The sequence below is a fragment of the Cololabis saira genome, chromosome 12 (genome assembly GCF_033807715.1).
Source record: "Cololabis saira isolate AMF1-May2022 chromosome 12, fColSai1.1, whole genome shotgun sequence".
NCBI classification, from domain to species: Eukaryota; Metazoa; Chordata; class Actinopteri; order Beloniformes; family Belonidae; genus Cololabis; species Cololabis saira.
The window spans coordinates 20,192,528-20,219,852 of NC_084598.1; the positions used below are offsets into that span (position 1 = coordinate 20,192,528).

The window sequence follows — 27,325 nt, forward strand, 5'->3', positions numbered from 1 at the left end:
ACATCACAACATACTTGCATGATTGCTCTGATATTGTGTCCCACAGCATAACTAAGCAAAAACAGACCCAGTACGAAACTATGTACAACAAACATGCGTGCACATACAGATTAAAGCCATATTCCATCATTCAACGCAGTTCACTTCCGATAACGATAACAAATTGCAGAAGGATGCTGAAGCTCATTGTCATTTTTTGAATTTATTTCTCTCTTTTTTTCATATTTTCTTTTAAAGTTTACATCAAATGGAACAGACATACATTTGCACATGCAAAGTGAACACTTTGTGGTGCTTTTCATTACCAACCAAATCCAATTGAATAAAGACAGGATATTTATTTTTTGTGTACTCCAAACATGAAAATACTCTCAAATATTTACAAAGAAATATACTAACAATGCCCATCACTTTAACGTAATAATGCTCTTGGACTGATTGGACTCGAAATCTTAAAGGAAAACAAAAAAACAACAAAATACCGAATGTGGCAGAGCCTGCTGTTCAAGGTCTTTAAATCATCTTCAAGAAAAAAAACAGGCACAGAAGATAACCACTCATAAACAATGCAAACAGAAATCTGGTAATGGACACCGCAGGAGAATATGGCTTTAATGATAATTTAAAAGAAAATGTTGAAGCAGTCAATTTTTGTCCATTTTTGCAGTGATCCTCATTCACAGTGACTCCTTTTAGCAGGCAAGTCATTCTGTGTCCGAGGCAGACAAGGGGGCCACAACACAAGTTTACAACCTGCATCTTACTTCTGAGAGCCGACTCAGCCACACAGGCCTAAAGCTCTGCTAGTCTCTGTCAAGGCTCGTGCATCATGTCTGGATGAGGGTTGGATGCGATCCACAGTCCTGGAGTGCATAGGTACTGCAGGTGGTGCTGGGATGCCTGTGCTCTCTGTCTGTCTTTCTCTGATCCTCAACAGCTCTCTTTGCGTTTCCAAAGACAGATAAAGGACAAACAACTCTCGTTTCCAAGCAGGTCAGATCCTGAGGTTGTTGTAACTCACATATGTTTTCTTGGTTGCTTGACCTGAGAAGAAAAAAAAAAGAGGTTACCATTTAGTTTCAGCGTTGCTAAAAGAAAACAAAGGTAGAAGCTAAACCCTCTTGAAGAGATAAATAGACGCCATCCTCTTTGGTAAAGTCTTTCTGCTGTGCCGCAAATTCTTATCACCAGCTGTGTGCAATCAGAAGCAATATTTTTCTGCCTATGTATCATTTCAACTCCCAGTGCCCCTTTGTAAAACCTCAGTTTCTATTTTCAGATGTTAACTGGTGATAAAAATCACAAACACCACACAAGTGTGCACCCAACAAATGCTAGGGCATGCAATGCGATCCCAGTCTGGATTGCCATGGAAACATATCAGAATGTGGCTGAGTGCCTAGTTGCCGTTTGTGTTTGTGTGTCCTGCAGCATTGCCATCGTTATGAGAACCAATTTAAGTTTTAAAGCTTTTTTTTTGGGAGGGGGGGTGTACTTCATTGTAAGATCTTTTATGGTATGAACTAAATCTAGAATTATGGCTAAGCCTTTGGACTGAGGGGATTTTTGTGGAAATTTAGACCGGAAAAATCAGAATTATGCGTTCAGCAGACCGACAGCAAGCATAAATATGTGTGCATCTGCCTGTGTAATGCAGTTTTTGTACTGTGGAAAAGGTTGTTGTGCACTCTTTTTTTAATCACAGACATTGCTGTAAATTCTCATTCTGCTGCTTTAATGTTGCTATGGTGACCAGCTCCCATGGGCTATGCAATTAAAATAACACGATTTCTTTACAGTTGCATTTTGTGGTCTCAGCCTGCAAGTATGATGAATAAAACATTTGTAAATGTACAACACATTCTTGTTGGTACAGTCACCATTAGCAGTCTCAAGACTGCTGCTTTTTCTTGTGTGTGTGCCTTGTGGTTTTACATTTTACATTTTACACTGGTAATAAAAAATGAATTAAATCTGAAAAGCATCAAGACATCCCCCAAACATGTCCACTGGGAAAAATCGGACAGAAGATCGAATCAATTTAACAGAATTACAGGGCGAATGCTCTTTTCTGAAAGGCGTAATCATGAAGATATTATACGGTATCAATACCAGTGTAAATCTGCAGGATCGCTAATGCTCTAACTCCTATAAATCACTCGGAGTCATCTCCTGCAGGGCTGATGGGCCTGAAAGGGAGGTGGTTGGCACTCTGATGGTTACAGGAATTGACGGACAGTCTCCAGGGATGTTGGAGGCACAGTTCAGGTTTCAGTGCGGTCATGCACATAAATTCGCCATTAATAAATGTCACTTCCACTGTTGCTAAAAATGAAGGCCAAGAGGAGGCGAGAGTGTGGAGGGTGGTGGAATGAGGTGAGAAGATATTAATGTAGGAAAGACAGAAGGTGAGAGACACATCGAAACAAATGACACGGTGCATTTCAGGGAGGGCTCGCCAGAGGTTGCATGTCCTGCTCAGGGACTTCTGTCGTGCTGCGGCAACAGATGTTGTGATTTTACCCCTCAATTCAAAGTATACCAGCCACATATGTGATAGAAATGCTCACCATCCACTGATACATGAGCTCTGCTCTCTGACTTACATGTGTGAATCTCACATTTTCAGCTACACATGGATGCATACACGCTTGCATTAGCACTGACACACACAAGCTTGTTGTGTTCATGACAGATGATGGTGGCAACTGTTGGGCGTTTGGAGAAATTCCCAGGAAAATCTGTCACATCAGAGGCATGATTCAAAGAGGGGTTGTGGGGGATGGTGCCCCTGTGGGTGCCATGATCACTCCATGTTATTAGAGCTGTTGTGGGAGAGGAGGGCCTTGGAAGCCTTGATGTGTGATTTGCATGACCTGTCAATCTTCTCCGTCTTCTTCCCAACACGTAAAGATGAGCGTAGAGCTTCCGTGGCAGGGTGTGTCTAAAATGCACCTTGCAGTTCTTCCCGTGTGAAACTGCTTCTTAGCCCAAAACAAACACTGTATCACCCAACTGTGGGAAAGTGTGGGCTGCCTCACTCATTTATTAATACCCCGCATTATCTTTGCTAACAGGATCACGCTTACTGTTTCAGTTGGCGGGTGGTATGAGTAACACAGATTATCTCCCTCACTTTTCGACGACCGAGAAAGCCTTGCTTCTTCAAATCTCTTCACAGAGCAAGTCCCCTATCTTCTCTCCTGCTCTTTGTCTTACATTTGAGCTAAAGGTCTTGCCATTTATTAGAATCCAAGATAACTGGGTGCTCTCCGCAGGATACGAAACATAATTCTAGCCAAGCTGTCATCCAATTAAATCCTGGGAATTGGGGGTTTCTCGAACAAGAAGGCAAAGCTCCAGGAAAATGGAAAAAAGTTTGTCTTTTTTGTTTTGGGGAGTCATTTATAAACACATACTTAATGACTACCGGTACATACTGAAAGTCTTGTATTTTCAACTTGTAATGCTTGTTTAGTGTTTTTCGGATTATGCAAAAAAAAAAAAAAAAAGAATATACGGAATGCATGAGGTCGTGGAAATCACAATGTGCTTGTTTATTATGAAAAACAAACAGAAATGGTAACCAAACGACCCAAAAACAGTGTTACTGAAGAAGAAAAAAAAGGATAATGCACAAAAGTAGCACTCTCACCAAATGCTGCTCCGTGCTAATGCGCGCCAGATGTAAGAGAGAGAGCTAGGTGGAAGGGGCTGCCTGATGACATCACTCAGTCACTAAGATCTGCCAATCATATGGCTGGTACAAACTCTAAATGCCTCTGATGGAACATTTCTTTTGTAAAATGGAGTCTCATGTAAACTTTAAGTTGGTGCATAACTAAATGAGATTCTGAGCCTTTGAGGGCATGCCATTACACAAAGTTACTTACTCATGGGGTCAGAAGCAGGGTTCTCACACAGCTCAGTCTTAGCTTCCCCATTGGGCCTCTCGTTGGGCTTCTGGGACAGACGGGATGACATTGTGGCAGCAGTGACCACGGCCTTGAAGCTCCGCTTCCTCTTCTGCACGTTCAGCTCAGGGTGGAAGATAATGATGTACACCTTGGGCATGTAGAGCATGCCCAGTGCTACTGAGGCACTGAGGTTCATGGAGATGGTCAGGGTGGTTGTCTGAATGTACAGCTGAAAGCAACACACAGGTAAAAATAGATTTTAAAAGAGACTACAATCACAGCAAACATAATAAAACTCGGCTCTGTGATCAGACTGCTCTTAGATGCAGAGAAATACTGTATGTTAGTGACGACTGACATTAAATAAATACAAACCAGACAGCAATAACTGGAAACATTGTGAGTCCTCAATAAGTCAAAACCTCAAAATAACCATTGGCCCATTACATAATTCTCTCCAGTGCTGCAGCACAACTTCCTGCAAAATGACCAGACTGTGAGCCATCAGGGCTTTCTGCTTTGCACCAGCTGAAATTAAATTTTTGATGACTTCTAATTCAATTATAAAACTCAGATTCCGATAACCTAAAGTAATTATCATCAGAGGTGGTACAGGTGTTTGTGCATTTGCAGTGCGCAGCTGTGAGCAAAGGAGCAGCCGTGCGTTTGGTAACCCAATCCAGCAGCATTTATTAAAGCCTGACCTGTACCTACTCACTCAATACAAAGACAGTTGAGGCAAATTAATGACAATAGCAAGAGCGTCAACCATGACTTTATTAAAATGCCTTCACATGGCCTGTTTTCAACCAGTCTGTTCACTGTCAATTAAATTGATTCACTTTATTGTCCCTGACATGTTGTGCTCACCTTTCCTGTCGTGTTTCAGATGTTTAATTTCCTCCACTTGAGAAGCTACTTTTTTCTTGATTAACAATTCTGGCTGCCAGAACCAATTTATTGTATATTTATTGAAAAAAGTCCAAGAAAAAGAAAAAAATATAAATTTGACTAACGCAGTAGTTTGTCTTGAATACAGCTGGTGCAGCTGTGAACGAATATTTAATAAACCAGAAAATAAGATTATTTATAAGGTCAAACATGTGACGTGAAAGGCTTCTTGCGCAACATTTCCTTCTCAGGGGGTTGCATGACACTTTTCACATTGATAAGTTGCAGCTTGGAGCTTATGTAACTTAGGTCATGCTAGGTTTCTAAATTTTAAACATCTGCTTCATTAAAATGCAGTGTTTTTACTGAGACACGGTGACGTCAGTGAATCAGCAGGCATGCGAGAGTCCCTGGTTTCCTTTGAATGTCCCAGATGAGAAAGAATTACTTTGAGAAGGGGCATTATTGTTTCAAAAGCCTTGTCACCAATGCTGCTCTTGAAAGCATCAGATGTCACTTGCACGCTGTCTCCCAGTCAGTCACGGGTAACGTGGTTGGGGAGAGGATACAACTGTGAACACATTATCTAACACAGTGTATCTGCTGTGAGGCGAACTGCTCACTGAATCAGTGAGAGGAAGAAATGTCACCATTTACATACAATCGTTCTTTGTAAATATTGCTAATTGTAATTTCTATTACACCAGTCTCATTTACATGCAAAGCGTGCTTTCGTTTTCTAATCTCTAAAAATAATTCCGATGCCTGATATTAACATGCCAATGCACTCAATTGCTCCCATCTCTTTCCAGCGCCCATGTTCCTCTGTGTCGCAGCTTCAGAGGCAGTGATCTGGCTGGCCCAACATACATTAATAACTGCATAAATATGACAGTCTACCGTGTTGTGTGTCACTCTGAGTTGAGGGCATGACGTGTCGGAGCTATATTTTACATTTTGGGGCATCCGCTCAAGGAGAACACATGGCATCAAACTTCGCCATATCGCCAGAAATTGCCCACCCTGTGCTGGGTTTCCATATTTGACGGTTGGTAACCTGTCTGGTTTCCATAGCAACATTACAGAGTTTGGCACAAGAAACTAAACACAGTTGGAATAAGCTTTTAATGAGATGCAGTTACCTTTGAACCTACAATACTGCTGACGCTACTGCTGAACTGAGTTTGTGACCATGCAGGAGAGTTGATGTGAGCATTATGCGCTTGCCTTCGCTCATCACACAAGCGCACACACACGAAACAAGCAACCAAAAGGTACAGTACGTGGGCTTTCGCTCCGGTTAATATAGCTGCACACATGCACAAATACACACACATAAACACACCAAGCCAAATTCTTATTCTCACCATCTCTAATCACAGAGACAGGGTTTTTTTTTCATTGTGCCTCTCTGTGAGCTTGACCCAAATTCATAGCCTCTCTCAACCACCATCCCAATGTTTAGCTTGTCACAGAGTATTAATAATTAATGACTTTTGCTTTAACATAAATAATTACATGAAGTCGTTTTCACAACTGCTTAGCAACTCTCTATTTATAGCCGGTGCTAATGATTTATTTAAGTCCTCATCAGAAATCAACGGTGGCTTTTGAATTTTACATCTCATTGACAAGCTAAATGCCAACAATCAGACACAACAAACTGTGTGCCTTCCATCTCCAAATAGCTGTTGAGGATAATTCTCATAATTATACCCACATGGGATACACTTGCAGTAAAAGGCAATATAACTGGGTATGGCTGAGTGCTATAAATGCACACAGTGATAAGGACTTGATTCAGTCAAGTGACAATTAGGAGGCTTCCTGTCCCGTTAGATAATGCCTTAAATAATGAATCCATGGGATTTGCAGTGTGCTCCCAGCTACCTGGATATCTCTTGTTGTTTTGTGTGGCCTACTTTTCTAAACCAGCTCATCCACTGAATAAGTCTGGATGGTTCTGTGCTTCAGAGCTCTGTTCTATACTGGAGGCAGCACCTTTTGTCTGAATGGCCTTCCTTTTATTTTGAACCTATTTCTGTGTTTTTGGATTAGCACTTTAAGAGACTGCGACATATAGCCGTCCCCCATGTGGGGGGTTAACAGTCACAACAACCTGGAGAAGTCACTTTTGATGTACACATTAAAGAAACTGATCCAGGTGGAGCCTCAACACTGTCTGGTCATGAGGATCCACTCTTATCAAATGTCTCACAGTGGGGTAACTTTTCAAAGTGCCACATTTTCATTTCTAATTTTGAGCGGCCACAGGTAAAAATGCCTTCATTTAGAAAATGATTCAACCGTGGCTCATAATTGAGATATTCAGAGATTGTCTAAGTGGTGATGACCCGCCAGGAGACACTGTCCAGGCAGAGACAATATGTTGGAGAGAGAAGGTTCTGGAAATTCCTGGTGACACAAAGCTGATTAAAAGATACTATTTTGCTTTGCGTTTCCTTAGCAGAGGACACTTTCTTTCTCTGCTCTCGCGCACGTCCTCCCAACCTGAAGGTATTTTGCGGTGAGGAAAATGCAGCATTGCAACAGTGACGATTATGTCAGAACCAACAATCTGTATAATCAATCAGTCTGCTCAAATACTGTCAGTGGCACATTGTAAGGGTTCCCATAGGGAACAGAGCAAAGTGCGGTTCCTCTGGCTGGCTGACAACTGTACAACTGCTTGAGGGTATCTAAGCTGGAGTACAAGAGGTAATAATAATATAATATTATAATACAGCATTACATACTGCTCCGTGTATGCACCTCATGTATTATTATAGGCTATGTATTACTATATGACTCCCAGGTGAGTCATATGCCTTAGTGTTTTCAATTTGCATATACATATATTTCTTAAGTAAGGTTTGTCACTGTGTCCTTTATGAGTAGTACATTTAGAGGTTATCATTGTTCCACTAAAGCCTTAAATAAGAACGATGTTGTGGTTTTCTGCATTTCAGTTTTGACAGTCAAAATAGCTGTAAAAGTGTGGGCTCATCACAATTTCAGCTTTGCAGCTCTAAGTGGTGTAAAACTGATGTCACGTTCTCTTTTCCTTTATAAATAAATTCAGGCCAAGGTTAAAATGAAAACTACAACCTTTCTGTCTTTCCATTACACTTGCCCAGTTCCAGCTTTTTGCCTGCAGTCTATCGCTAGCGCTGTGTGCTCAAGGTTTCATGCATAAAACAAGTGATAGGCAGGGGATTTTCACATATTCTTTTAAGAGACTTTATATCTTTGCAATAAGTGTCAAGTGTGACCCCTCTCAAGTGCAGTTGTTTGCAGAGTGAAATGAGGATTACAAATGGCACTTCTTATATCACCAGCTGAAAGCTAAATTGAAGAAAGTTTTTTCCCAGAAAAGTCAGATCATGCTGACAAGCAAGACCCATCGTCAAGAAGTTTATGAAGAGACACGTTACAAGAGTCTAAGAGGCTTTCAGTAAGCTCCTCTGACAAGTTACCTTTTAAAAATGAATCCGGGTGTTGTTTAATATGTTTCTCTACATCAAGAGGGGAAAAAGAATCCATGCGTCATCCGTCCATCATCAGCTGTAGGTATTGTTCTCTTTATTTGCTGCCCCCCACTAGGGATGGGCGGTATGGACTAAAAAATGTATCACGATAATTTCTGGCATTTATCCCAATAACGATTAAAAAAAAATACCAATACAAAAACGTCATCAACGGGAATTTATCTTTCTTTGTTTCTTTCTTTCTTTCTTTTTAGGCTCATTTCTTTCTTTCTTTCTTTCTTTCTTTCTTTCTTTCTTTCTTTCTTTCTTTCTTTCTTTCTTTCTTTCTTTCTTTCTTTCTTTCTTTCTTTCTTTCTTTCTTTCTTTCTTTCTTTCTTTCAGGCTCATATATTTCTTTCTTTCTTTCTAGGCTCATTTCTTTCTTTTTAGGCTCATTTCTTTCTTTCTTTCTTTTTAGGCTCATTTCTTTCTTTTTAGGCTCATTTCTTTCTTTCTTTCTTTCTAGGCTCATTTCTTTCTTTTTAGGCTCATTTCTTTCTTTCTTTCTTTTTAGGCTCATTTCTTTCTTTTTAGGCTCATTTCTTTCTTTCTTTCTTTCTTTCTTTCTTTCTTTCTAGGCTCATTTCTTTCTTTTTAGGCTCATTTCTTTCTTTCTTTCTTTCAGGCTCATATATTTCTTTCTTTCTTTCTAGGCTCATTTCTTTCTTTTTAGGCTCATTTCTTTCTTTCTTTCTTTCAGGCTCATATATTTCTTTCTTTCTTTCTAGGCTCATTTCTTTCTTTCTAGGCTCATTTCTTTCTTTTTAGGCTCATTTCTTTCTTTCTTTCTTTCTTTCTTTCTTTCTTTCTTCTTTCTTTCTTTCTTTCAGGCTCATATATTTCTTTCTTTCTTTCTTTCTTTCTTTCTAGGCTCATTTCTTTCTTTTTAGGCTCATTTCTTTCTTTTTAGGCTCATTTCTTTCTTTCTTTCTTTCTTTCTTTCTTTCAGGCTCATATATTTCTTTCTTTCTTCCTTCTAGGCTCATTTCTTTCTTTTTAGGCTCATTTCTTTCTTTCTTTCTTTCAGGCTCATATATTTCTTTCTTTCTTTCTAGGCTCATTTCTTTCTTTTTAGGCTCATTTCTTTCTTTCTTTCTTTCAGGCTCATATATTTCTTTCTTTCTTTCTAGGCTCATTTCTTTCTTTCTAGGCTCATTTCTTTCTTTTTAGGCTCATTTCTTTCTTTCTTTCTTTCTTTCTTTCTTTCTTTCTTTCTTTCTTTCTTTCTTTCTTTCTTTCTTTCTTTCTTTCAGGCTCATATATTTCTTCCTTCCTTCCTTCCTTCCTTCCTTCCTTCCTTCCTTCCTTCCTTCCTTCCTTCCTTCCTTCCTTCCTTCCTTCCTTCCTTCCTTCCTTCCTACCTTTACACAAAAACGTCATCAACGGGAATTTATCGTTTTTACCCCGAGATGACAAATTCTTACCGTGGGGAATTGTTTTGACGGTTTATCGTGAACGGTAAAATATCACCCATTCCTACCCCCCACCCATAAGTACTCTGACCTTAAAAACGAATCTGGATATGTCTCTATCGGTTATGGTGAGTTTCGTGGAGCTGACACACACAAGCCAGAAGTTTATGTCAAAAGTTAGCTGCTCCCCAGGGCTGAAGGCAGCTGAATAACGCTGCCTCTCGCAGTCACAGACCTGGCAACACCTCAGCTGACTGAGAACAGGTGTACAGGAGCAGGAAAAAATGCTAGCCCATGATCTTTTGCTCCTGTTTTCACGAGTCCTCCCTAGATATAAATTTTAATGAATAAACCAGAAGGAGAGCAAGGCTGTCACAGGTGTGGAAAATAAGGGCATCTGTACAATGTTGTTTTAAAGAAACATTACACCTAGTGTTTTGACAACTTCTGCTACAAAGACAACATACGGTTAAGCGGGAGGGGCTTATTATTTTGCGATTATCAGTGACAGATGGCATTGTGTTATCTGCATGTTATATTTGATATTGGACAGCCTGGTGGACAGCGATTAGTCAAATCTGAGTGGGTGTTTGTACACATCTGCACATAAAAACATCACACGGACTCAGTACTTATAATTGTGGATACAGTTGAATGAATCCAGAAGATAATTCATGCAGATCTCCACACAAACAAATGCACACAGCATTAATCTAATCTATCATCCAATTAAACGGATTCTTTACCTCAACAATAATTCAATGGGAGTGATCATTTGGGATCTTACAAGCAAATAAGAACTGTCGCAGCAGGGACAGGTTAAGCAATGCACGTGTAAGTGTAAGTAGGCTGAAATGACAGATAAAATGGCCCCAAATCACTTCAGCTTCACTGCAATTTTTGCAGTGCTTGTTTTCAAGTAGCAGTTTCACTAGCAGTGGCCAGGGACTCGGCAGAACTGCACTTACAGAGGCCATTACACCAAGACGCTGCGGTGAGAACCAGAGGAATGCGTCAGGCAGAACTCAGTGTGAAGAAAGAGTTAACTGCATAAAGAGGAAAGATAAACACATTACTGCTTCGCTAGTCGCCGCAAGTAACATAATGAACCCCTAATCGCTGCTGAGGGTGTTATTCATCTATGAAATCAGCTGCAAATTGAGATGAGGAAAATCAGTTTCTGATCCATCTCATGTGGAGCTTAGCGGGAAGAATATTGAACTGTGTGCATCTCAAAAGGTTAGAAGTAACACTTTCCTGTCAGCATCGATATTCTGTCAGTGTAAACCTTCCCCTTGGCTGTGTCATGTACGCACGGGCCTGGCGAGCCGCACGCAATTCCAGCGGATGAATGCATCTGTATTCTGCTCAGTGTTAGCCTGATAAGCAGTGACTAACACAGAAGGTCAGGATGCCAGTCTCTCAATCAACTCGAGAAGCGCACAATGTCAAATGCTCCGTCGAGTAGAGTGCAGTTGTCAAGAGTTGGAGTTTCTCCCTACGTTCCCACTGCAGCAGCTCCTCATCATCCTCCTCTTCAAGCTCTATTTGCTAGCCTGCCTTTTAAAAAAACTATACAAACAAAAACAAACCCTTGTATTAAGGCTATAACCTTGGGCATGAGCTTCTTTACATGCCTGTCTTCTGTGAAGGCCCCTCTGTGGGTTTACGTGCAGGTCAGATTCAAGCAAATTCATAACTTATGTTGTCATTAAATGTGTGTGTTTTTACTATATTCTCTGCAAAAAAAATAACGGACTGTGGAAGCAACTAGGAATGGGTGATATTTTACTGTTCACGATAAACCGTCAAAAAAATTCCTCACGATAAGAATTTGTATCTCACGGTAAAAATGATAAATTCCCCTTGATGATGTTTTTGTGTAAAACTGATTTTTGGAAGGAAGGAAGGAAGGAAGGAAGGAAGGAAGGAAGGAAGGAAGGAAGGAAGGAAGAAGGAAGGAAGGAAGGAAGGAAGGAAGGAAGGAAGGAAGGAAGGAAGGAAGGAAGGAAGAAAGAAAGAAAGAAAGAAAGAAAGAAAGAAAGAAAGAAAGAAAGAAAGAAAGAAAGAAAGAAAGAAAGAAAGAAAGAAAGAAAGAAAGAAAGAAAGAAAGAAAGAAAGGAAGGAAGGAAAGAAGGAAAGAAGGAAGAAAGAAAGGGAGAAAAGAGGACGGGAAGAAGGAAGGAGAGAGCAGGAGGAAGGAAGGAAGGAAGGAAGGAAGGAAGGAAGGAAGGCAGGAAGGAAGGAAGGAAGGAAGGAAGGAAGGAAGGGAGAAAACAAGGAAAGGAGGAAGGAAGGGAGAAAGAAAGGAAGGAAGGAAGGAAGGAAGGAAGGAAGGAAGGAAGGAAGGAAGGAAGGAAGGAAGGAAGGAAGGAAGGAAGGAAGGAAGGAAGGAAGGAAGGAAGGAAGGAAGGAAGGAAAAAAACAAGGAAAGAAGGAAGAAAGGGAGAAAAGAGGACGGGAAGAAGGAAGGAGAGAGCAGGAGGAAGGAAGGAAGGAAGGAAGGAAGGGAGAAAACAAGGAAAGGAGGAAGGAAGGGAGAAAGAAAGGAAGGAAGGAAGGAAGGGAGGAAGGAAGGAAGGGAGGAAGGAGGGAAGGAAGGAAGGAAGGAAGGAAGGAAGGAAGGAAGGAAGGAAGGAAGGAAGGAAGGAAGGGAGAAAACAAGGAAAGGAGGAAGGAAGGGAGAAAGAAAGGAAGGAAGGAAGGAAGGAAGGAAGGAAGGAAGGAAGGAAGGAAGGAAGGAAGGAAGGAAGGAAGGAAGGAAGGAAGGAAGGAAGGAAAAAAACAAGGAAAGAAGGAAGAAAGGGAGAAAAGAGGACAGGAAGGAAGGAAGGGAGGGAAGAAGGAAGGGAGGGAGGAAGGAAGGAAGGAAGGGAAGGAAAGGAGGAAGGAAGGGAGAAAGGAAGGAAGGAAGGAAGGAAGGAAGGAAGGAAGGAAGGAAGGAAGGAAGGAAGGAAGGAAGGAAGGAAGCAAAAAAACAAGGAAAGAAGGAAGAAAGGGAGAAAAGAGGACAGGAAGAAGGAAGGAGAGAGCAGGAAGAAGGAAGGAAGGAAGGAAGGAAGGAAGGAAGGAAGGAAGGAAAGAAGGAAGGAAGGAAGGAAGGAAGGAAGGAAGGAAGGGAGAAAACAAGGAAAGAAGGAAGGAAGGGAGAAAGAAAGCAAGGAAGGAATGAGCCAGAAAGAAAGAAAAAAAGGATAAATTCCCGCGAGATAGATTTATAGTTACAAAGGTGGAGTTGAATTGGTATTTTTTTATCGTCATTTTTATCGTTATCGGGATAAATGCCAGAAATGATCGTGATACATTTTTTAGTCCATACCGCCCAGCCCTAGAAGCAACATTTGTGAGAGGAAGGAAAAGCAGACAAAGAGGGGTGTGGTAACAGAATGAGAAAACAAAAAAAGACTCACCTTCTCCGCAGACTGGGCTGTGCCAAAGAAAATGGGGATGAAGGCCAGCCACACAATGCAAGTGGTGTACATTGTGAAGCCGATGGGCTTGGCTTCATTGAAGTCTTCTGGTACGTCTCTCGTCTTGATAGCGTAGATGGTGCAGGTCACCATCAACAGGATGCTGTAGCCCAGTGAGCAGATTATTTGCAGGTCTGTAATGTCACACTTAAGAACACCACGGGCCAGCATGGGGTTTATGGTTTTCTGCTCGTCATAGTCGATGATGGTGTTGGGCGGGTCAACGGCAAACCAAACTAACACCCCCAGCAGCTGAATGCAGATTAGACTGGAAGTGATGGCAATCTGGGAGGTGGGACTGATGAAGCGGGGGGCTGTTACTGTCTGCTTCCCCTGTTCAAAGATCCGGTAGATTCGGTTGGTCTTGGTGAGCAGGGCGGCGTAGCTGATGCACATGCCCAGACCCAGGAAGATCCTCCTGAAGGCGCACACAGCAACGTCTGGCTTGCCAATCATGAGGAAGGTGATAATGTAGCAGAGAAAGATGCCAGTCAGAAGCACGTAGCTCAGCTCTCTGCCCGACGCCCGCACGATAGGTGTATCATTGTAGCGCACAAATGTTGCCATTACAAATATGGTGGCAATAATACCCAGCATGGCCAGGAAAACGGGGATGATGGCCCAAGGAGAGTGCCACTCCAGCTTGATTATGGGAATGGGCTGGCAGGCGGTTCTGTTGGAATTGGGCCTCATGTTGTAGGCACACAGTCTGCAGGAAGTCTCGTCATACTGGTACTGGTAACCATCACATCGCTCACAGATCCAGCAGCATGGCATGCCCTTTACTTTTTTCTTCCGCTCTCCAGTTTTGCAGGGCTTGCTGCACACAGAGACGGGCACCTCCTGCTCCCCATCTGGCCACTGAAGCTCTTCCAGCTGGGAGAGATGTGACACACAGCACAAGGAAAGGGGCTTAGCAACAATGAGATAAGCAAGAGGTAACGTGTGGAGGGCAAAAGGTGCTTGGATTTTGGGGCAACATAACATCAACACGCTGTCACAACAAACTATATCAACCTGCCATTTGCTATTATATTAAACTCATGAAGTGAATTACAAGCTTTGCAAACAGCTGAAAAAAACGATTAACTCAGTGCAGTACAACATCTTTCTTGCCAATGTCTCAGAGGGATTGCCTTTTCTAATACTTGAAAGTAATTGAAATCACCATGGCAACAGAGCCCACCTTTGTTCAGTGAAATAAAAATAAATGTGAAATGCTAAAGACATTAGGTTTTAATACAGGAGCCAGTGAGGTATGAAATAAATGATAAGAGGGAAGGAAAAAGGGATTTAGGTTTGCAAAATACAACTGTTAGACTTTACAGATCTATTTGTATTTATGATCTTGTCGTTAAAATGAAAAGTGCAGTACACAGATACTTGGAGGAACGATCTGCAAGTGGAAACCAAACAACCTCCAGACATATCATAATTCTAGGTAAAGCTATAGCTAGAACGAGCAGGTGAACCTTGGGAAGGATTTACATATTTTGTTGGGGCATTAAAAAAAAAATCACACTATCTGAACTGATCTTTCGATTTATCACGAAAGGGCACCAGCAGCAGAATAATTACTGACATGGTTTCAGAGTAATATCAACTGTTACAGGTGTGAGATCAATATAAAGCAACTGAACAAAAACAAACAAAGTGGTTCTGGACTCAGACCTGAATTTTAACCACCAACATTAAGACAGTAGTGAAGCCTATTATCATCTAAAAAACATATAGAGGATTAAAGGACAGATGTCTCAGCAGGACTTAGAAAAACGTGTCCACGCTTTCATCTTCAGTTGACTGGACTGTAACGCTGTTCTCACGGGTCTCACTAAAAAATCCATCAAAGAGCTGCAGTTAGTTCAGAACGCTGCTGCCCGAGTCCTCACTAAGACCAACTCCAGTTCTTAAATCTTTACACTGGCTTCCTGTCTATCACAGAATAGATTTTAAAATCCTGCTGTTGGTTTATAAACCTCTGAATGGTCTAGAGCCAAAGTACATCTCTGATCTCCTGGTCCATCATGAACCAACCAGAACCCTCTGGTCCTCAGGGTCACGCCTACTTTCTGTACCCAAACACGGCGAGGCAGCTTTCAGCTTTTATGCTCCTCGCCTATGGAACAAACTCCCAGAATGCATCAAGGCTGCTGAAACGCTCATTTGCTTTAAGTCAAGGTTGAAAACCTTTTTATTTACTGCAGCATTTCAATTATCCCCCATAATGAACTACAACCTTTATTTCTTGCATCTCATTTGTTTAAATCTTTTTAACTTATGTCCGTCTGTCTTTAATTTCTGCTTTTAAACTCTTTTACTTTTGAATCCATTTAAAAAAAAAATCTTTTTATGTTAAGCACTTTGAATTGTCTTAAACATGAAATGTGCTAGACAAATAAACTTAAGGTGGTGCTTATATCTGGCTCTAACTCGTGTCTTGGGGATCACACCACAAGTCGGCAGTTCTATACTGAGGATGTTCTGAAGATCAGATCGCTCAGGCCACATTCAGATATGTTCTGGGTTGTGTGTGGTCACATTTTTATGAATAGTGTAAATACAAATAGGAGACTCTCAGCCAGAAAATGTGTGCAGTAGAAGGTACACTTGTCCAAAGCACAGTATTGTCCCAAAAAACTAAGACTTTAAGGAGCTTGAGGCCGGATTGTGGCAAGATTTATGAAAAAAATCTGCATACATTTTAAGTTTTCTAGTAATAATGTCAGATGAAGCGTTCCAAACCCAAAAGAATGAGCCCTCTAGTGTATCTCTCCTTTGCCTTGAACAGGTTGTGTGCTGCAAAATGTGCTGCAATTCGGTCCCGAATTTCCCACGCTGGGCTGCGGATGTGACGTCAAATGACGCTGCATGTGCGTTCTCCCCGTTCTCCCGTGCCGGCTTCACTGTTGGCTGCAGTACCCCCAACGGCCGTCGTGGTGAAGGGTGGCGCTAGAGACTCTCATTTCTTAAAAGGAGCCTCAAGCTCCTCATTTTCTTTTATCAAAGGTAGTTTGCTAGTGTGCAACTATGCAGAAGCAAAACTAAACCATGTACTTAAAAAAAAATATTTAACCATAACCAACTGGGATTGGCAACGAATGATCAAAGTAAAAAGGTTTCTGGAACAAACTGGATCAGATGGAGGTGGAACTTGGCTTTCTTGCATGATGGTCTGTATGTATAACGTATTTGTGGCAAGTTCACTTGGTGTAAATTATAGGCATATTGCAAACTATATAGAAAATAATAGGCATATCATATTTTTTAAGCACTGGAGATGTAGCTATTTTACAGTTTATGAGCATGCATTGAAGTTTCACCAATTTAAAATGTAAGCATGCTGGGATTTTAAAATATTGATTATTATATGTTATTTACTTTATTTACAATTCTGATCAGGTGAAGATAAAACATCTGCTGCAGTTTCTGCTCTAATCTCATTCTAGCCTGAGGATAAATCTTATTCTATTTCAACATCTTTCAAAGTTTTACTCTGTTCATAGAGCCTCGGGTGTCACAATTTAGCCTGAAAGTTTAGCAGGTGTGTCTGAATAAGTTGGGATAAATTGGGAGACAATATTTCAAAAAAACAAAAATAAAATAAGAAAAAGAAACACCCTTCTTTAATCACCACCTTATCATTGTGGAGGGATTTGTGTTTCCAATTGATCCCATGCATAAGCTTTGTTGTCAGGGGCAATTGCCCTCGTAAGGTCTCCCAAGACAATCGGTGTTCCTTGCTCCATTGTGAGTTATCCAGATTCTGCCCCAAGGTCCACGGAGCCAGGCGTGGTAGAGGGACTCGTGAACGCCTGATGACTGGGCCCTCACCCAGGGGGACAAGCCGGGCTTAGACCAAACAAAAATGTTGGTTCACCCTCCTGTGGGCTCACCACCTGGAGGAACGGCTTTATAAGTTTGGGGAATTAACTGAACCTCAGCTGCTGAAAATGGCTCTGGAGCCGTGAAATGTCATCACTCTAGTGTTGAAGGAATCTGAGTTTATATGCGAGGTTGAGTCATACAGATTAGATATAGCCGGGCTCACAGCATAGCAAGGAGTCGGGAACCAGTCTCCACAAAAGAAGCTGGATATTGTTCCACTCTGGAGTTGTCCAACATGGGCGCCAGGCTAGTGTGAGATTACTTAAAGCCCCCTTGCTCAGACTCTATGGTTTCCCCGGTAAAAAATATAGGCTGGCCTCCCTGTGCTTTCAGGCCAGGGAACGGGCTCTAATTGCCTTTTGGATGTTTGGACAGTTTAGAGGACTGTGATGGCTGAACCTGCAGCCCCACACCTGAAGTTGGTAACTAGGTTCTAGGTTATCACTTTCTTTGATTTGTTTAAACTTAGTTGAAGTACTTTACTTGTACATTTAGATATTATTTGTATTTTTTTTAACTTATTTGTAACTTGTTTTCTTTTTGTTTAACCTTCTTTTCTTGTTTATCCGGTGCTGGGGGAACCGTCGGAGAGCTGGGGGCAGTAGAGCCAGAGGCCTGAACTAATTGCTCCCGTAAAGGGTTTAAATTTAAGTTCCCCTTGTTGTTTTTTTTTTTTTTTATATTTTTTATCCCGGTTTTTTCCCCCCATTTTATCACCCAGTGCTCCTACCTAAGTAACAGTCCTGGGCACTGCCATCCTCTACCAACCCCGAGAGGGCCTGCACTGAGCTCAAGTCTCCTCCTTAACCTGGGGAGTGAGCAGGCCGCTTCTTTTCACCAGATAGGGTGGGGTTTCTCCGGCCGGACGTAGTGCGTGGAAGGATCACGTTATTCCGGCCAGATCCTCCCCACCCCATCTGGCGCCCGGTTGGCCAGAGGGGGCACGTATAGCCCAGGACTGTGTGCATGTTTTTGTGAGGGTAGCTCACATTAGCTACACAAGGGAACACTGGGAGAACATGCAAACTCACACAGAAAGGGCCTTTCACCAACCCCACCCAGGGTGTGGGCACTGAAGTCATGGGAGAACTAACATGCACTTCAGCGCCCACAGCGTCCCCGGCGGGAATGTTTGTTAGTTCAGTTTGGTTCTTTGTGACATTAGTTTTCATTCTCTGTGTTAAACTTGAGCTGTTAGTTTGAAATTACTTTAAGTTTGTGTCATGACTTTAGTGTGGGTTTCTTTTAAGGGCCTTGTTTGTTTGATCACTTTTTTGGGGGGTAAAATAAAACCTGTGTTTGCATCCTTGACCACCTCGGTCCCTCACGAGGACCCAGCCTTCTTGGAATCCTTGGCAGGGTGCTGGAAAGTGCTCCTGGGTAATGACAGTGTTAGCTGAGTGATTGAGAGTAATAGCTACTCTGATCTAAACCCAAGTGGTGTTTTGTTGACAGATTTCTGCGTTAGTCATAGTTTGTCCAAAACAAACATCGTGTTTGAACATATTCATAAGCGCTGCTGGCGCAGGGACACCCTAGGCTGCAGCTCAGTGATTGACATCGCAGTATTGTCATCGGATTTGCAGCTACCATGATAAGACGATTCAGGGAACGTGGTTATAGGAAGAATGGGATGGATGATGCTGGACAGACCCAGTCAACCTACGTGTGTAGAGAGGGTTTGCTGGGAACATCTGGTAAAAGAAGAAAGATCTCCAGCTCCCAGCCAGAACAGGGAGGCGGGGGACCTTGAGTCAGAATGGGCCATGACCTGCACCTGCACCTCCGCTGCTTCAGTGCACCTTTTTAAACTGCTGCCTCCATGGCTCACACTCAGATAAGTGGATGCATGGAAGGAAACTCGAATGAAATAGCCAATCCCTTAACAGGTTTATAATGTTTTTCCTCTTTGATAAATTTAACCTACCAACTTTTTGCACCAGTTGTGACTCCAGCATAAAAATGACCAGATAAACTGAACTAAACAGGTACAAATAGCATCACATCATGAGGGTGGTTGGGTTACCACCTCCATCTGTGGCTCTTCATCACACAAACACACATCGTGTTTGTGAAGTGTGCACCTCTATGACGAATGTGTTATTTCTGTGCTGTCTGGGTAGATTATCATCTGCCATTTGTCTGGGGGCATGAAGGCGCTGTTTTTTTATTTGGACAATGAAGGGTGTTCTCTCTGAGAAACCTCTCGATTACACACAATGTGCAACCGGTAATGAGACCAACGGCTCTGTTGCCATAGCGATCGGGAACAAGACTTTTGACACGCTGGACTTGTACTGCAGCCAAGGTTTTCTTTGGGTTTTGTTTTAGTTGTTAATTTTACAGTTAATTTGAGTTTCTGTGAGCTGGAACGGTGTTATATTGATTTCTTTATTGAAGAATGAAATGTGTGTCAGGATGCTCAATGCATGGAAACCATTTCAGTGAGATGGCTGCTCTCCAGTGCTTTGCACTAGAATATAATTTTACCACAAGGATATTTTTATTTCTAAAAATAGACTAAAGCACAATGAAGTGCAAACCTTATTCCATATTGCCATTAAATCTTTTGTTTAATACTTGCAATCCAGAGCCCCATTATGCAAATATTTTTTCGTACTTCTAATATTTTCATTTTATGTTTGCTTGCTAATCAGGGTCGACTCTAAAAATATAATTCTTAACCCATCAAATGTGCATTGGATTTTTGGTTTCAGTGTGATTGTATGTGTTTGACTCTTTGTGCTGCCTCTTGCCCAGGTCGTTGTAAATGAGAAACTGTTCTCAATTGACTTACCTGTTTAAATGAAGGTTAAATAAAAATAAAAATGTCAAAACTATGTTTACTTTGAAATAAAGTGAATAGTCTCTTTAATTTTCCCATGAATCATTGAAGTTCCATTTTCTTGGTTAGATGCATCTTGTACTTTTTATTAATTCAAAACTCCAATAAATACATTTTTAGAAAAATCTTTATTAAGTCAGTTTTTACCAATAAAGTAGCAGGAAAATAAAATGCCATATCTACATACTGTATTCTCCTGTTTTCTGTCTGTTTTTGTCCACAGCTTCTATACTTTTCCCTTTCATCTTACATAGTGGGATCCTGGGCTTCTATAATGGGCAGTAAAGTCTGCAGAAAAGCTAATGAGCTCCAGGAGGAGCAGACGAAGGATGTACAATATTTCAGGTATCAGTTTCTAACAACATCAACATCTTGAGTTGCTTTCTGCTGCCAAAAACTGAACACAGCGTATAGAAAAACACCTGAATTAAAAACAATTCCTTTCAATGGCTTCCACTGTAACTGTCAGTGCACTGACAGATGCAGTCTAAGCACAGTAAAACCCAACAACAGCAATTATTTCTATTGTTTTACTTCGTGACTACTTTTTTTGTGTTTGACTCTACTTTAAAGACCATTCTCTATCTTTAAATGTTGTTTTAATATTCTTTTGTAGGAAACACACCACATCTTTTTGAGAACCGGTCAAAACACACACATTTTGCAGGACTGCAACATTTGTTTAATTTCTGGAAAACATTAGTAGACAAAATGTGACTGTGTGTGTGTAATACATACATGGAGCAAAAGGACACCCCTAGAAATTAATTCAGAAGCCTTTATCTGCTAAGTAATGTTCCTGTTACATCACTAAAACGGATTCATTTTCTGCATCTAAAAACTTATCATCTGTAAGTAAAACATCTTAGCACCTGAGGGTTCCCTGCAGTTTATATGCAAATATGGTGCACATATAGTCACATAGAAGGATTCACGTACTGGGAAACAGAAAAAGTACTACGGTAGAACTCCTGCACCTAAATGTACTGTGTAAATGCAAACATTTAAATCTACTTTTCTGTCGTCTGCCCTATCAGCATCTGTAAATCATCATACCTTGAGTTGGAGATTTTCCACCCACTGTCCCACGGCCTTGTACTCCGGGGGGGAGGAGTTCTGGAACTGGAAAAGGTCATAGCGTCCTGGAGCATCGCCATTCTTGTTGAACATAACAGAGGTGCTGGCACTGCCTGTACGGAGCAAAACAGGAAATACGACAAAAGGATGACAGGAGATGCTGCGTTGAGAGGATACAGCACATCTAATGGAAGAAAAACATGAGTCTTTAACCTCTTGATTTAGAATTCTTGGTGTCCTGGGAGGAGTCTGCTCCTACAAACCTACTTATTGAGCCTTTAAGATCATGGATAGGAGGAGTTGTCAGGCAGTAAATTCCCCACTGACCAGTAAAGCTTTTCTTTGCTTCCTTTCTCGTTATGCATCACAGCACTTGCCCATTGGCCACCGAAGGAATAAACTCTGCCATTCAAAACATAGTCAGTCATGTGTACTATCAGCTCTGCTCTAGTATCAGGACCTGACTGGAGCTTTAAATGACTAAACACCATCACAGTTTTCAAAGCGATTCATCTCAGTCAGATAGTGGTCAACAAGGTGAGAAGCGAGGAGGATGAAAAGGTCAGCCAAAGCATCATATGGTCCTCATCTGCTCTCAGCGTGCAGCAGGCTTTCTCCAGCCAAGCCTCCAAGATTTCACTAATTAGCTTAGAGAAAACTGTGGACACCTGAAACATTATGGATGATTTAAAAGGGGCTTTTAAAACTGTATTTGTGTGAGCTCTCCCACCTGCCAGTTGGGTTTATATTCGTACACACGTGAAAGTGTGCACAGATAATACAAACCTCATGGGAGTGTGGAAGGTAGTGTGTTAAAGATGTAAGTAAACGTTAGACTTCCCTCACAGCAGTAAATGCTGAAAGTCAATAATGGAAAAATGGTTATCCCTTATTTTATGCATGAGGTTTTGCATTGTTGATTTGTTTTATTTCTAAGCATCCCACAACACTGTGAGAGAATGAAAAACACTGTCTGCTCACCTTGGCATCACACACCCTTTCACATGCACGGATGGAGATACCATTTTTGAAATGGGACGGGGGTAGTCTGAAGAGTCTTGGCATGGGAATTAAGTACTTTTAATAGCTCTGGCTATAAAAAATGTGGCGAGTGGACCACAAGCACAAGTCCAAAACATTTTTGGAACATGCTGTCTTTTGTCTGGAGACCAGAGCTTCTGGCTTTTGGCCGGAAAAGCCACTCCACCTTCTTCCTAGTTTTCCAGCCAGTGGGGAATTTCATCTCGCTCCAGTTTTCGTGCAAGGACATTTGCGGCTGAACCTTCTACACAAATTTCAGGCCAAATGTCTCCTGTAAAACATGAGGAGGACAGATAGAAAGAGAAAAAAGTCACTTTCAGGCAACATAAAAAAAATGTGCCTATTGAGACAAATTACCATGGAAAAGCATCCAAATCTGGCTTTTTCAGCTTCTGACGCTGCCTTATTTGTCAGTTTGTAAGACTGTGCGTAGCAGTTGTCAATTTGATGTGGCACAACAAACAGCTCCAACGTAGCCTGATAGCACGTGCAGTATGTTCCACGTTAACAACGGAAAAGTGCCACCATTTGACCCATTCGCTTAATAGGAAGACACAAATTTCTAGGTATCTATGCCTCAGAACAGGGAGTCTAGAATTAATTCCTTTCAACTTGTGAAACCTGCAGTGAAAACTGTGGATACGAAAATCTAAATAAGACTGTTGGTGGCTGTCACCATCCTTGTCACTTCAGCCGCAGCCAAAGAGACAGCAAACTGGTTGACACGGAAGGTATTGACTCTTGTAAGTAAAACCATTTTCATTCCATGTTTCAGCAAAAATATGTAGCATATCCAAACGCAGACAGTGAAGTGACATGGACAGTTGGGCATGAGGCACCCTTCAGGTATAGTGCAAATAATTAAAAAGTCTTTCTATTAAAGGATCTTTTAAATTCATTTCTGTTTAGTAAAGGCTGATATTCTCAGGAGGAACAAAATGGTCTATGCAGACTCCTTAGTGCGTGTGCTGTCTTCGATGAAAGATTTATGCATATGCATGTGGCTCTGAATGAAGACATGACAAAAGTGCACTGCTGCTGCTACTGTGCTGAGCAGCGTGGGTGGACCAGGGATCTACTGCTGTGTTTCTCGCGCATCATTATTCTTTCCTTTTTCTGCTTCTCACTCCCCAGCTCTAGCACAGTGGGGAGATCAACTGAGAAGGTTTACACTCCTTCCCCGTCATACATACAATAGCAGCAGCACACACACACACACAGGATAATGCGCGTGGCTCATGTCTAAATGCAATAAAGGACAGTGAGAGTTGCCTGATGGCGCACCGGTGGAGTAAAAATGTTTGAGAACAACATGACTGGAGGTGTATATGTTATTGTTTTTGTCCAGGCTAAATGAACCTCATATCATGTTAGAAACACTAACACTGGAAATGTCTTCAGGAAGTCAGCAGATGGTGACTGAAACTGGACGGCAGATTCATAATTTCTGAATCTGCACTTAGTTAAGGTTTTTCTTGAAATACGTGTTCCGCACAGGCAATTACATACATTCTGTTACTTTAATTCCACCGTAAAATCAGATGGCTTCTCGCCTGCTTGGCACCGTGCACTGCTGCCATATACATAATGAGAATAAACTTAATAGATGAAGATAACAGAGAAATATTATGTCCTTGTAATATACATAATTTATTTATTTAATTACTGTGAATAAAACCAACAAAATCAGTGTTCTCTTGTTAACAAATCTTGTATGAAAACCCTCAGTTCATAACTATAATCGGTTACATTGCTTCGTGCTACATATATATTTACTGGCATCCAAAACTTACTTTTGATGCACTAAATTTGTCATCATTATGATGAACCTTGTTCCACCAGCCTGCTACCATAAATACTTAACCTGTGGTGCCAGATGGTCTGTGACACAGAACCATCTGGGAATTCGTCATTGGAAAGCACTTGAGAACGTTTAGGCACGTTTCAGAAATACTGGCCACATGACTGAACAAGCAGTCTAAAAAGAGAAAAAACTCCAGTGTGCATAATTCTTCTCTTATTCAAATAAACTTAAAACAACAAAACTCTGTTACTGTGCAACAGCTGCATGGAAATACTAACCTTTATTACAGCACCCCAATGTTCTGTGATTTACGTCTCGTAATGTATTTTTGTTTGCGTGCCCCATAAAATCTAAATACTATTATTAATGCAAAGTAATACATTGTGCAACATGGGCTACTGGAGTTCTACTAGGTCTTTCTTCATTAAGAAACAATATGTACAGAAATTAACATGAAGACAACGCTCAGATTCATTTCAAAAATAACAAATAAGATAATTAATGAGGACAAGCTTATGAAAGGTTTGTTTTAAGAAATCTGCATGTATTCTAACTCAAATCAAATAATGTGGATGAAACCTGTTGATCAAAGTTACAACTTCAAACATTTATTAAAGAACAGATATCAGTGCAACATTTCATCATTGCAAAATTTCAATTCAATTTCTTAATCAAAGAGTAGTGAACGTGTCTCTGTCATCTTTGTAAATATGTGCTTGTGATTTGAATATGCATCAAAAATAAAAAGCTCCGAACTCAAAGAGCTCTGAAAGGCACCTGCTGATATTTTGAATGCCTCATTTTTACTGCAGGACAAAATCATTACAGATTAACAGGATTCATTGTGCCAGTATCAGTGCCGAGGCTTGAACAGCTCAATAAATATGATAGTCAAGTGTCGAGAAAAGAAATACATAAATAACAGCCATTATCAGACCCACATGGTGCTTGTTGAAAAACCGGCTGCACTGGTTTTATAAAGCATGTTTGGTGTCTCATTTGGAGGCTCTGTGTTTCCTGGCGATGTGGAAACCGCCAGTAAAACCTTCTGCATTACAGTGCATTTCCTCGTGTATTTTAATGATGAACCGTGACGTGTTCATGACCTTAACCAAGTAAATTAAAAATCTTTGAACACCGCGGTGCAGAATGCTTGGCTCAGAGGGGACATTTATACATTCACCATGCACAAAAATGGTAGATAGATAGATAGATAGATAGATAGATAGATAGATAGATAGATAGATAGATAGATAGATAGATAGATAGATAGATAGATAGATAGATAGATAGATAGATAGAAGTTTTGACCACCAAACGTCTTTTTCCTCTTCATTTTGAACTGCTGAGAGATATTTGACAAGTTACACATCTCAGCAGCCGAAACCCTGGATCCCTCACCTTCTTTTTTCCAGACAAACTATGAAAGAATGAAGATGAATCTGAGAACGAGGACCCATGCTCTCTCTGGATATAAATGACTTGCTCTGAGGTAATGAAAACATGACAAGGCTTATTTGCACACGGTTCTGTGCCCAGAATGCTGATCTACACAGCCACAATTACAAAATATAGTACACCTTGGTAAACTGAAATTGTCCAAATCCAAACGTACAGTCAGGTTTTAAAGATGTTAATGATTTCTTCCCAAATAGTTGGAGAAGAGTGAACAATGAGATGGATGAATCTCCTTTTATTGATCTTTTCTGGTGATGTATCATCGATAAACGTTCATATGTGTTTGGTCGAAAATTCAAAAGCCAGGTAACGCCCCCCTTTGAAACTGCTTTGTTTTCATTGAGCATTAAGTGTGGAAAAAAGAATCAGTCAACAAGACATTTCCTTAAAGATTTAAGAGAAAAACTAGTTAAAATCCACAAAAAACAACAATTCTTACTAGAATGACGTGAAAACCATAAACCCATATCCAGCAGCTGCTCCTTTGGTTTCTGCTCTGACTGATGGATGTTTTTACTGAACAAGCAAACTCTACTCAAACAAAAACCAAGATCTCTGAACAGATGACATGATATTTAGTCTGATAATCACACCTTTCAAATCGCACCTTGTGAATTATTAATGCCCCATAGTTGTGCTGGTGCTTAAGGATGAAACAGCAAGACTTTCTCTCTCTGAACAACAGGTCTATGTTGGGTAATGTATGCCTTCAAAGAAATTAATACTAACCTTTCATATTTTAAATTTAAATCCTGTCATTCTTGCCTTCAGCTGGGCAGGAAGGCAAGCTTTTTTCTTCCGCATGTTTGTACTATATCTGTTACAGTAAGTCACATCCAGGGTTTTCCATGCAGATCAAGTCATACACTGAGCACATTAAAACAGAGTGATTTGTTAATCAAAGAAATACAATGTTCTGGCTCCAACATTGTAAATGGGACACGTTTCTGAGTAGATTATACTGATGTCTTGGTGTGTATAATCTAATAGTGGGCTGAATCTTCTCTAGAACATTTTGTGAAGACACAAAGTACTTCAAAGGACTCACTAATGATCAGCGGCAGACTTACATACCAGCACGTTCGCAGTGACAAAGGTTTCTCTTGTTTTAAACTCATCCTCCCGATGACTCCTCTCCCCATTCTCCTCTGTGTTTTAAGGTTGTCGTTATTAGCCTTATGCCATTAAACATTAACTTTATTCCACTTTCTGCACAAGACTGAATAATGTAGACGTTCAGCAACAGCCAGGGCCATCTGATGAATGGACTCAAAATAACTGAAAATGTTGCTTCAAAATATGAGTGATAGTGGATTTCATTTCAAATTGTAGCTCATTATAGTATATTTGACTTTGACATCCTTCCTTTAGCTCTTCTCTAAATTTTATGATGCAGCCACATCAGTTGTTATGAATAAGTAAAATCATGCACGGTGTAAAGGTTACGTAGTGATAGTTGAAGCCCCATGCTTTGTTTTTCTTTTGCCACAGGCTAGATTGGTAGATCGATACAAATACTGATACTACTGCCATGTCTCAGGCAAGTATGCAGTAGGAGCAAGCATATATATATATATATATATATATATATATATATATATATATATATATATATATATATATATATATATATATATATATATATATATATATATATATATATATATATATATATATATATATATATATATATATACATATATATAATTATATATAATTTTATTACTATGTTTATTCATTTTCCTGTATTTTGCTATTACCTTTGCTCTCCAAATTAGAACGTCAACGACAGTAAGCATAATATGCCTCATGCCGTTAAATGAGGCAGAAGAATGGTTAATGAAGATAGGAAGCTGATATTTTAATTTCAGCTTGGTTACTTTAGTGAATTGCAATTCCAAAACAGTCGGGGTCCCCAAGTAAAATGCAAATAAGAACAGGATTTTATTTGCTACTTATTTGCTAAGGGAGTCATTTCACCATTTCATGAAAAATAAA

At 40.6% G+C, this 27,325-nt stretch overlaps 1 protein-coding gene across 1 annotated transcript in view; it reads right to left on the minus strand.

Annotated features, from left to right (window-relative positions):
• LOC133457078 (metabotropic glutamate receptor 7-like) overlaps positions 1 to 27,325 on the minus strand; it is a 78,243-nt gene continuing 50,918 nt past the window's right edge. The window contains exons 7-10 of the mRNA XM_061735945.1: positions 21,004 to 21,137; positions 13,158 to 14,093; positions 3,894 to 4,146; positions 1 to 1,044 (exon numbers count right to left, since the gene is read on the minus strand). Of these exons, the coding sequence (XP_061591929.1) occupies positions 995 to 1,044; positions 3,894 to 4,146; positions 13,158 to 14,093; positions 21,004 to 21,137 (1,373 nt within the window). The 3' untranslated portion in view covers positions 1 to 994. The remainder of the gene's footprint in view (positions 1,045 to 3,893; positions 4,147 to 13,157; positions 14,094 to 21,003; positions 21,138 to 27,325) is intronic.